Source organism: Elephantulus edwardii, unplaced genomic scaffold, assembly GCF_000299155.1.
Source record: "Elephantulus edwardii isolate Elephantulus edwardi_28Jun2011 unplaced genomic scaffold, EleEdw1.0 scaffold00129, whole genome shotgun sequence".
Taxonomy (NCBI): domain Eukaryota; kingdom Metazoa; phylum Chordata; class Mammalia; order Macroscelidea; family Macroscelididae; genus Elephantulus; species Elephantulus edwardii.
In genome coordinates this window covers 2,274,404-2,286,209 of record NW_006399879.1, presented here as the reverse complement: position 1 = coordinate 2,286,209, position 11,806 = coordinate 2,274,404, and the positions used below count along the sequence as shown (strand labels likewise).

At 44.7% G+C, this 11,806-nt stretch overlaps 1 protein-coding gene across 1 annotated transcript in view; it reads left to right on the top strand.

Annotated features, from left to right (window-relative positions):
- Positions 1 to 4,949: 4,949 nt before the first annotated feature.
- LOC102867740 (transmembrane protein 231-like) overlaps positions 4,950 to 11,806 on the top strand; it is a 9,020-nt gene continuing 2,163 nt past the window's right edge. Inside the window, exons 1-2 of the mRNA XM_006893640.1 lie at positions 4,950 to 4,974; positions 6,603 to 6,696. Of these exons, the coding sequence (XP_006893702.1) occupies positions 4,950 to 4,974; positions 6,603 to 6,696 (119 nt within the window). The remainder of the gene's footprint in view (positions 4,975 to 6,602; positions 6,697 to 11,806) is intronic.

Here is an 11,806-nt window from a genome sequence, read left to right as displayed (position 1 = left end):
AGCCCACCAGCTGCTCTGTGTGAGAAAGCTAGGCAGTCTCCTCCTGTGCTATTTACAGTCTGAAAAACCACTGGACAATCAGTTGTGGGTCTGTTGTGACTCAACGGCACACAACAACAAGAATTTCTCATTTCTTTTTTAAAAATTCTTCCCCCCTTTTAATAATTTTTAAAATTAATTTTAGTGAAAAGTTAGAGATTTTGGATTTCCATTCATTCATTGTTGCACTTTTCTTCCTGCCTATCCATCCCCCAGCAGTTCGCTCTTCTCTTTGAAAAGTAAAAGAAAAATTCTTTCATTTTTCATACAATCCCTCCCCTCCAAGTCTGCTCCACTGTGAAGCCTTCGTTTTGGACTCCTGTCATGACAATAATACCTAATCACATATCCCTCTTAAACAGTTCTCTCCCTCATCTGTTTATCTGTTTCAATGCAATATACATTTTTTATCCCATCTTTCTCAGTCTCCTCCCAACACCGATGTCAGTCTCATTTTGCAACAGTGGCACCATGCACTATTTGTCCTTTGTGACTGAGATATTTCACTTAGCATAATGTCCTCCAGGGTCACCCATTTTGAATAATATTGCATGAGTTCTTGTTTTTCAATGCAGCGTAGTATTCCATTGTGTGAATATACCACAGCTTCTCTATCCATTCATTTGTTGATGGGTACTTAGGTTGTTTCCAACTCCTTGCTATCATGAACAAAGCTGCGATAAACATGGGTGTGCATATATCTGCATGGGTGGCAGTTATGGTCTCTTTGGGGTATATTCCCAGTAATGGAATTACTGGGTCATATGGTATCTCTATTTGCAACTCTTTGAGAAAGCGCCACACTGCTTTCCACAGTGGCTGTACCATTTTACACTCCCACCAACAGTGAATAAGGGTTCCAGTTTCTCCACAACCTCGCCAGAATTTGTTGCTTTGTTGTTTTGTTAAATTTTGCTATTCTGACTGGGGTGAGATGATATAGTTTTTTTTTTTTTTAATTTCTCATGTCTTAAGACTCGTTAAAAAAGAGACACAGTTGAAATGTCAAGAAAAAAATGTATTATGGTTTACATGAAAGATACTACAACAAATTAGTTTTCCATCCACCAATTCACAGATTTTGTTTCGTGACATTACTTGTAGTCCCCACAATGCACCAACAGGCTTCCCACTTCGCCCCTCGGTTTCTCGTTGCCATTCTCCTTCCTTATTTCTTCTTGTCCTCTGAGTTTCTCCCTGGGAAAAACAATGCCTTTTGGTCTTTGGGGGTTGACTGTTCTCAGGCTTGTGTACCCTCTCTGATGTCACAGATCACCTATACAATGTCCAATGGGAAACAAAAATTCCCCTCCACCCTCCTACACCAATAGGCAACATCATGACAGATGGGAAAAAAGACTGAAATGGTCAACAACTTCATCTTACTTAGGTCCACAATCAATACACTTGCTACCAGCAGTCAGGAGGTCAGGAGACATACTGCATTGGTAAGTCTGCAGACAAGGACCTATGCAAATTACTGAGGAGTAATGATGTTAGTCTGAGGACTAAGGTGCACCTGATTCAGGCCATGGTCTTTTCAATTATTTGCTATGCATCTGAGAGCTGGCCAATGAATAAGGATGACAGAAAAAGAATTTATTCCTTTGAACTATGGTGTTGGAAGAGTCGGCCTAAAGAACAAATAGATATGTCTTAGAGAAGGTGCAGCCAGAGTGCTCCTTGGAGGCAAAGATAATAAAGCTTCATCTCACATACCTTGGGCATGTCGCTATTCTTTGGAGAGACATGATGCTTGGAAAAATGGAGAGTCAGTTGAAAGAGGAAGACCCTCAACTAGATAGAGTGACACAGTGTCTGCAGCAATGGGCTCAAGTGTAGCAGAGATGATGAGGGTGTTGTCGGGTGGGAAAGGAGTCAGATCTATTGTTCATAGGGTTGCTGTGAGTTGTACTCAACTCGAAGGTACCTAACAACAACAACTCACATGGTCCATCTTTGGCTGAGAGCTGAGCCACAGAGGTGAGCTCAGATTCCGGATGGAGGGTGTTAGATTAAGGGTCTTGGGTTCCATCAGCCTGCAGCAGGCCAGTAAGCCTGATCTTTTTGACACATGTGAAACTTGCAGTTTCTTCCCCAGCAGACAAAGAAGAGTGAGATAAAGAGGCAAGCCTTCTCCTTAAAATGTGGACACATGAGTGAAAGCCAATTCCTTGTGATATGGCCACTGGCTGTGTCTTCTTTTCATTCACCTGGGATTCCAGGCCTCCTGTGAGCCAGACCCTGGCTCACCAGCGGGGATCTGGGAACAACAAAGCCCTGTCACTCCTGGCCGTTATCCTCTGCAGTGTTTGAAGTCCTAGCACGCCCAACCACAATGTGTTAATCCGTTAAATTAGTGTAGCAACTCCTTCCCCCACACCTCCTAGGAAGATCACAGGAAATTTGTTAACATTGAATGACTAGACTCTGCCAGAAAAAATCCTGGAAGGGATAATAACCCTTCAGTTCCCAGCGCTGTGCATTAGGCACTGTTGTGTAAGCATTGAACTTGAATGGTCACACAAAACAACACGCTTTTCTGTAGAAGGACATCGTTAAAACTCTATCAGGCTGGTAATGAAAAGGTCAGTGGTTCGAATCCATCAGCTGTTCCTTGGGACAAAGATGAACAGCTTCCTCCCATGAAGATTTATAGCCTTAGAAATCACGGAAGGGTCCCAGTTCGAGTCAGGACAGACTCCACGGTAGTCGTTCTGTGCTGTCAAGTTGACTATGACTCATAGCAACTCTGTGAACAATGGCTCTGAACCTTGCACTATGCTGAACCAACCTCACCATCTCTGATACGCCTGTCCCCATTGCCACAATCACTGTGTCAATCCACCTCATCCAGGGTCGTCTTCTCCTGTGCTGTCCCTCCACATTTCCAAGCAAGATGTCCTTCTCCAAGGACTGGGCTGTCCTGGCAACATGCTCAAAGTATATGAGACAGAACTTCAAAATCCTTGCATCCAAGGAACAATTTGATTTCACCCTCTCCAGAACAGACCTGTTTGTTCTCTTGGCAGTCCATGGTATGTTCAATACTCTACTCCAGCACTGCCATCATTAGTCATTGTCCAGTTTTCAAATGCATACCAAATAATTGTAGAGATCATGTCCCAGATCAGGTGCACCTTAGTCTCTAAACTGACATCATTGCTCTTCAATACTCTGGAGACGACCCCGACAGCTGACTTTCCCAGTGCAATTTGTTTTTTTATTTCCTGTCTGACCTGCTACTCCTGGGAAGAGAGATGTGCAATCTCCTCCTGTGTTATTTATAGCCTCTGAAAAATCTGATGCAGGGTCATGTATGAGTAGTCTCTGTCCTGAGCACATATAACAAAACGATAGCTTCACCAGCAGCACAAGTCACTTCAATGAAAAGGCATTATTTCTTCTCAGTCATTCTTATTCATTGTCCACCTTTGACATGACCATGAAGTGCTGAAAAATACCATGACATGGGTCAGGTGCACCTCGGTTTTAACACTAACATCCTGCTTGTGCACCTCGGTTTTAACACTAACATCCTGCTTTTGGGCACCTTAGATAAGTCTTTGACAGCACATTTGGCCAGTGTAAATACGTCTTTTCATTTCTTCACTCCTGTTTCCGTGGGTGGTGTTTGTGGATCCAAAGGGGGAGATGTGAAATGTCTGCCCTGGTGAATGTTCCTGTCTCAAGCTCCCAACTGACTTCATTTTACTAACGTTTCCTGAGAACTTACTATGTTGTTAGCCTAAGGGCAAGTTTAAGTGATGCTTCAGATGTGCAGGACTTTCTGGAGCCATGGAGGCTGGACCAACCCCTCAAGCTCTTGCCCCGAGATAATCTTTAAACTTTAAATTAAAAATATCCCCTGAAGTCTTCTTAAGACCAAACAACAGTTTAGCTTAGATGGTAAAGATCATCTGCCTGAGTATTGCTGCTACTGCTGTTAGGTGCTGTTGAGTTGAAGAGCAGATCTGAACCCTGTCCCGTCCTGTGCCATCTTCACATTTCCTGACACACTAAAGCCCATTGCAGCAGTCACAGATCAATCAAACTGATTGAGGGTCTTCCTCTCCTTTGCCAACCCTCTATACTTCCAAGCATCGTGTCCTTCTCCAAGGAATAGCCCTTTCTAGCAGCATGCCTAAAATATAAGGCAAAGCCTCATCATCCTTGCCTCCAGGGGTGGGGGCACTCTGGCTGCACCCTTTCTAAGACATATCTGTTTGTTCTTTTGGCTGTCCATGGGATGTTCAGTGCCCTTCCTGAATGCCACAGATCAAAAGCATCAATTCTTCTGTCATTTTTATTCATTGTCCAGTTCCCAAATGTATAGCAAGTGATCGGAAAGACCATGGCCTGAATCAGACACACCCTAGTCCTTAAACTGACATCATTACTCTTCAATAATTTGGAGAGGTCCTTAACTGCAGACTTTCCCAATGCAATGTTGTTGTTGTTATTGATTGCCTTCGAGTTGAGCATGACTCATAACAACCCTACGAAAAAAAGGCCTGAAGCCCCGCTACAACTACTGACATTTATCAAAGTTCATAGAGTTTCTGGAGGCATGCTGTTTAGGAAGTGGATGCCACTCCTGCTTCCAAACCTGTCATAGAGTGCTATTGGTTGAGTCACCTGCGATGCATAGTGACCCTGCGTTCAGCAGCTCTGAACCTTTCCCTGTCCAGAGCCAATTTGCTAATTCCGACACATTGACCCCTGTCGCCCCAGTCCCAATGCAATACGTCTCCTGATTTCCTGACTGCTGGTACCAAGGGTGTCAATTGTGGATCCAAGTAAGATGAAGTTGTTGCATTATACTCTTACGAATTATCTGACAAAAAAACCTAAACCCACTTGCACCAGGCCAATTCTAACTTGTAGTAATCCTACAGGACACCTGCACCATGCACATCCCAAGTCTGCACACCTGTACGGACGTAGCCTGCCTTACCTTTCCTTCATGGTTGGCTAATAAGCTTGAACCTCCAGCCTTGCAATGAGCAGCCCAAGTGCTTTATCTGAAAGCACCCTCACAGCTCCTTCACCCACTACTGTGGCGTTAATTCAGATTCATAGCGACGTTCTGTGAGAAATAGAATTCAACAAAGACTAAGGTAATGAATCAGGATTTGAGCCAAAGGAAACAAACATTCTATATAATGATTTATTCGTTGTGAATACCTTTTATAAGAAACACAAATGGTGATTATACACAAAGACCTCACCTGATGCTCGATACAAGGATCAGATTGACTACATCTGTGGAAAGAATCATTGGAGAAGCTCAGTATCAGCTGTGAAAACTAATCAGGTGCTGACTGTGGAACAGACCATCAACTACTCATATGCAAATTCAAACTGAAGTTAAATGAAGACAAGTAAATCCACAAGAACCAAAATTTGACCTTGAGTCTATTGTACCTAAGTTTAAAAGCCATCTCAAGAACAGGTTTGAGGACTCGAATACTAATAAGTGAAGACCAGGTAAGCTGTGGGAAGACATCACAGCTGTGTGAAGAATACCACCAATTAATAGAATGCAAAAGGTCATTACAGAGGAGGAAGAAAAGACCGAGAGGGATGTCAGAAGAGACGGTGAATATTGCATGAGAGTAAGGGGCTGAGCAGAAGACTTACAAGGGCAGGCTGGGAAGACAAAGCAAAATATTATAATGAAATGTGCAAAGACCTGGAGTCAGAAACTCAAAAGGGATGTATTTGCTCCACATTTCTTAAGAGGAAGGAACTGAAGAACAAATTCAAGCCTTGAGTTGCAATACTTAAAGTTGCTATTGATTGATCCAGGAAGCATCAAAAGAAGATGGAAGGAGTACACAGAGTCACTGTACCAAGAAGAATTGGTTGACGCAGAAGAATTTCATGTAACAAACTTTTCACTGACATGAAAACCCACAGCGCCCCCAGAATATGTACACAAACAGGATAAGGAGGAAGGGAGAAAATGGGGGGACGTAGAGAAGAGATTGAGCTGAGGTGGCATCTGGGAAAGATTGTGTGGCCCCATAAGTGCTCAGCCCATGAAGAATTGGGGAGGGGACTCTCTAGATAAGGAGGTAAGTTCTTTCGGAGGGCTGCCAAAAGCCTTTTCTTTGTCTGGCTTGAGCCCCTGATTTTGCAAAAATTGCTTAATAATTAGCCTCACTCTCACTCAATGGAGTTTGGATTGGATTTCTTGAGCTCTTATCAGGTTCATACTCTGGATAACTTACCAGCAGGCTCACGCAGGATAAGGCAGCCCATTTCCCAGCTCTCCTTTCAGGAGATCCGTCGAGGACGATCCTGGTCAGCGGTTTGGTTGTACTGACCTGCCAGTTGCCAAGAGGAGCTGAGACAGTGCCCGGGGCAACACAGGTGTTTCTGACACCTTCCAGGGGGCTTCTGAGCACACACTGTCCATCTCTCTTCTGCAGAGTGGCCGATGGACTCAAACCACTGACCTTATAGTTAGCAGTAAAACTGACACCAGCAGGGCTTTTTAAGGAGCTGTCAACTTGAAAGATTAGAGGGGACGCTTGAGGGGCAGTCTGTTTATGCAGATGGGGAAAGGTTGAGAGGATGGGAAAAGGTGAGAGATAGTGGTGGCACAGTTAAAACACGTGATGAAGGTCATCTGAAAGTCCCTGTAGTAAAATGCCCAAGCGACATTGTGCATTTTTTTCAACAATCAATGGAGATCTGCTCTCTGAAGTCACACACAGCACAGTACATGCTGCCTGTGTGTAAGCAGCAAACTCCTACCTACATCCATGGGGGTTAAAAATCATGGTGGACCGAAGACAGCCTTTGGAGAGACCAACATGGAAAAGAATTACATCATGGGAGATAAGTTGGGATGTTAGGGGGTGCAAGTGGCACCTCTTTTTCTCTTTTTTCCCCCCAGTTACTACATAAGAGAGTGGTGGATGAGGACCCCAACATAGTCCCCGGATGCTGGCTTGACCCATAGTCCCCATTGTGTGGGGCTAAATTAGGGTTGTTGTAGTTGTTATGTGCTGTCGAGTCACCTGTGACCCATAGCAACCCTACGTACAGCAGCTCTGAACCCTGCCTTGTCCTGAGCCAGTCTTACTGATTCAGACACACCTACTCCCACTGCAACAGTTAGTGTATAAATCCATCTTTTAGGAGGCCTTCCTCTCCTGTGCTGTTCCTCCACCCTTTCGAACATAATGTCCTTCTCCAAGGACCAGTCCCTCCTGGCCATGTGCCCAAAGTATGTGAGACAGAGCTTCAAAATTCTAGCCTCCAAGGAGAAACTTGGTTTCACCCTCTCCAAGACAGACTTATTTGTTTTCTTGGTGGTCTATGGTAGTGGTATGTTCAAGACTCTTCTCCAGCATCACAACTCGAAGGCATCAATTCTTCTTCTTTCTGTCATCTTTAGTCTCTGTCCAGCTCTCTGATGCATAACAAGTAATTGCGAAGACCATAAGTCGGGCTAAAAGAGGCAGAACTCATGTTAGCCAATGAGAAGAAAGGGTCAAATAGGGTGGCTGGACCAGGCCCTACCCAGTACAAGCCAGGGAACATGACTCTGTCGTGTGTCGTGTTCCAAGCACATGAATGGTGCCAATAACCAGAGCCTGAATCCAACCTCCGCCCAGTCTCTGGAAACCCCGCCCATGCCTTTTCTCACACCTTCCTATCTCAGGAGACACGGTCCATGCCGTTCTCAAGGACATACCTCTTCTAATGAAGCTGTCCTTGTTTGCACCCCCATTTCTATCTCCTCACCTCTCCTCTTAACCACAAACTCCAACAAAGGCTCAGTCCATATCAGGATTGTTAGCAAGCATGACAGAACCAGGGGGAACTGCGCATGGCAGATCTTTCTGCTGTCTTCCACTTGGCTCGGTAAGGAAAGACTGAACTGAGGTCTTCACTGCATTCATCCTGCTTGATCAAACAGAAGAATCAGTTCAGACATGGAACCACCGGAGGACTGTCCATCTTAACAGGAGCAGACGACTTCATCTTCCTCCTGTAATGTGGTCCACAGGTTCATACCTCTGACCTTTGGCACCATTACGCCCCCAGGGCTCTTGGCATTGGCTAGTACAGGCCTCAACAGTGCCCTGGTGATGTAATACGTTATGTGTTGGGCTGTTAACTTGAAAGGTTGACTGACTGAGTACATTAAATGCTCCTCAGGAAAAAGATGGGAAGTCCGCTCTGGCGAAGATCTAGAGTCTCGGAGGCACGATGGTGGGCTGCTTTGCGTTAGGATCAGCTCGAGGGCAGTAGGGGGGTGGAGATCTTGAAAAGGGGGTGCTGAGCTGAGCGTGCTCCATTCACAGTGGCCGGAGGGAAGCTGGTTACGCGGGTTATGGATTGACAGTGTTCCCCAAAGTGTGCTGAATTCCTGGCCCCTGGATGTGTGGATGGGGAGCCCTGCTGGCATAGTGGGTACCATGTTGTGCTGCTATCAGAAGTCAGTGGTTCTAATCCACCAACTGCTTCATGGGAGAAAGGAGGGCAGTCTCCGCCCATAAAGATTTACAGCATCAGAAATGTGGAGGGTCGCTCATTATGAGTTCACATGGACTCGGTGGCACTGGGGCTTGGGGTGTCTATGGTTGAGCTCTGGTGATGTGGTGGTTAAAAGCTCAGTGGCTAACCAAAAGGTCATTGGTTTGAGTCCATCGGCCTGTCTATGGGAGAATGATGTGGCTGTCCTCTTCTGTGGAGATCAGAGATGGGAAACACTGGGGGCAGGGCTACTCTGCCCTGAAGGATTGCTCCGAGTCAACTGACTTGATGACAGGAGGGTTTGCTTTCTGTCACTTTAACGACATGTGGAAATACGGTTTTCTTATTAGGTTGAAGTCATAGGGGTGAATGGCAGATTGTCAACCTCATAATTTCGGTGTTACATAAAGACCCAGATAGACATGCTCAGAGGAGAACAGATCCAAGTGGTGATGGTCCACAGACTAAGGAACGTCAGGGCTGTTGAGGAAGCAATGGTATGCCTGAAACCCTGACTTGGACTGTCAGCCTCCAGGGGTCCAAGACAGTGGGCGTTAGGTATTTAAAGCTGCTCCTGGGCTTTGTTTTATTTTCATCTGAGTGACAACAGCACCAGGTCATTGAGATACTGTGTTTTTACAACTTTCTCTCTGGGGGAGTGGAATGAAAATCCCCTTTGTGTCTCTCCAGATTGTGGTAGGATTGGGAAAGAAGTTTCTCGTTGGCAAAGCTGCTGAATTATGACTAACTTATAATCAGGCTGGTAACACAGTCAATTAATATCAACGGGTTCTTTATCAACATCAGTAACAATACTGACACCAACAACAACTTGACAGCACAAAACAACAAGCAACAGTAACAACACCCATAGCACCGTTACAACAGCATCACAACAAAGTACATCACCAGCAACATCATGGCAACAATGTCAGCAACAATACCAGTAACATCAACAATACCCAAAGCCAAGCTCTGAGACTCCTCCAACTCCTACGGACTCTATGTTGTTGTTGTTAGGTGCTGTCAAGTTGAGAATGACTCATCAGGACCCTATGACAGCCGACCTGAACCCTGTCCTATCCTGTGCCGTACTCATCGTCTCGGACACACTAGAGCTCATTGCTGAAGTCATCGTGTCAATCCATCTCTCTAGGGCTCTTCCTTTTTTGGTGTTTTTGTTTGTTTTTTTTTTGCTGACCTTCCATCTTCTCAGCATGGTGCTGCTTTTCAAGGAATAGCCTCATCTAACTGTTATTGTTATGTGCTGTCCAGTCATCTGTGTCTTAAACTCTGCCCTATCCTGTGCCAATCTCACTATCTCTGACACACCTGCCCCCATTACCCCAGTCACGTAATCAATCCACCTCACAGAGAGTCTTCCCCTCCTGTGCATGACATCCTTCACCCTCCCAAGCATGACATCCCTCTCCAAGGACCAATCCCTCCTTGAAACATGTCCAAAGTATGTCAGACAAAGCCTCAGAATCTTTACTTCCTAGAAGCAGCCTGGCTTCACCCTCTCCAGGACAAACCTGTTTATTTTCTTAGCAGTCCATGGTATATTCAACACTCTTCTCCAACACCACAGCTCAAAGGCATCAATTCTCCTTCTATCATCCCTAGTCACTGTCCAACTCTCTGATGCGTAGCAAGAAGTTGCAAAGACCATGGCATTTTTCAGGAGCACCTTAGTCTCCAGACTAACATCATTCCACTTCAGTACTTTAGAAAGGTCTCTAACCACAGACTTTCCCATCACAATGCGTCTTTTAATTTCCTGGCTGCTGGTGCCAAGACTGTTTACTGTGGAGCCAAGCAAACCAGAACTATGAACAATCTCAATCTCTTCACCATTCATTATGATGCTGCCAATTGGCCCAATGGTGAGAATCCTTGTTTTCTTGATATTGAGCCTCAAACAATACTGAAGACTGAAGTCTCTGACCTTCCACTGCAAGTGCTTCAGGTCCTCCTCAGTTTCAGCAAGCAGGGTTGTGTCATCTGTGTAACGTGGATTGTTGCTGATTCTTCCTCCAATCCTAATGCCACATTTTCCTCATACAGCCAGCCTCCCTCATAATCTATTCTGCTTAAAGATTGAAAAGGCATGGAGACAGGATTCAGCCCTGGAATACACCCTTCCCAATTTTGAACCATGCAGTGTTTCCTTGTCTGTTCTGATGACTGTCTCCTGGTCCAAGTATAGGTTTTGCATTAGCACAATCAAGTGTTCTGGGAATCCCATTCTTCTCATAGTCAGCCACAGTTTGTTATGATCCACACAGTCAAACGCCTTTGCTAATCAATGAAACAGATAGACATTCCTCTGGTATTCCTTGCTTTCAGCTAAGATCCATCTAACATTAGCTGCAATATCCCTAGTACCACGACCCTGTCTAAACCCAGCCTGCACTTCTGGTAGTTCTTTGTTGATGTGCTGTTCCAGTCGTTTCTGGATAATCTTCAGCAGAATCTTGCTCTCACGTGATATTAATTATATTGTTCGATAATTTCCACACTCTGTGGGACCTTTCTTTGGAATGGGAACAAATATAGAACTCTTCCAGTCAGTTGGCCAAGTGGTTGTTCTCCAGATTTCTTGGCACAATTTGGTGAGCACATCTAGGGCAGCATCTGTTAGTTGAAATATGTCAATTGGTATACCGTCTATTCCTGGAGTCTTATTCTTTGCTAATTCTTTCAAAGCAGTCTGAACTTCTTCCTTCATCACCATAGGCTCTCACTCATATGTTGTTTCATTAATTTCTACCAACTTTTGCAGTCAGAGATTGATCAAACATGCAATCAAGATGCATTAATAGTGATGGGTGACTTGAATGCAAACGTTGGGAACAGAGAAGAAGGATGAGTAGTTGGAAGGCATGGACTTGGTGACAGAAATGAAGCTGGAGATAGGATGATAGAATTTTGCACAATCAAAAATTTATTTGTTGCAAATACATTTTACAAGAAACATAAACTCAGGCTATACACATGGATTTCACCTGATGGTATTCATTGGAATCAGACACATTACATCTGTGGAAAGAACTTCTGGAGAAGCTCCGTATCAGCTGTGAAAACTAGGCCAAGTGCTGATTGTGAAACATTCTACCAACTACTCATATGCAAGTTTAAGCTGAAGCTGAGGAAAGTGAAATGAAGACCACAGGAACCAAAATATGACCTTGAGTCTATCCCACCTGAATTTCAGAACCATCTCAGGAACAGGTTTGAGGCCTTGAACACTAATGAGCGAAGATCAGAT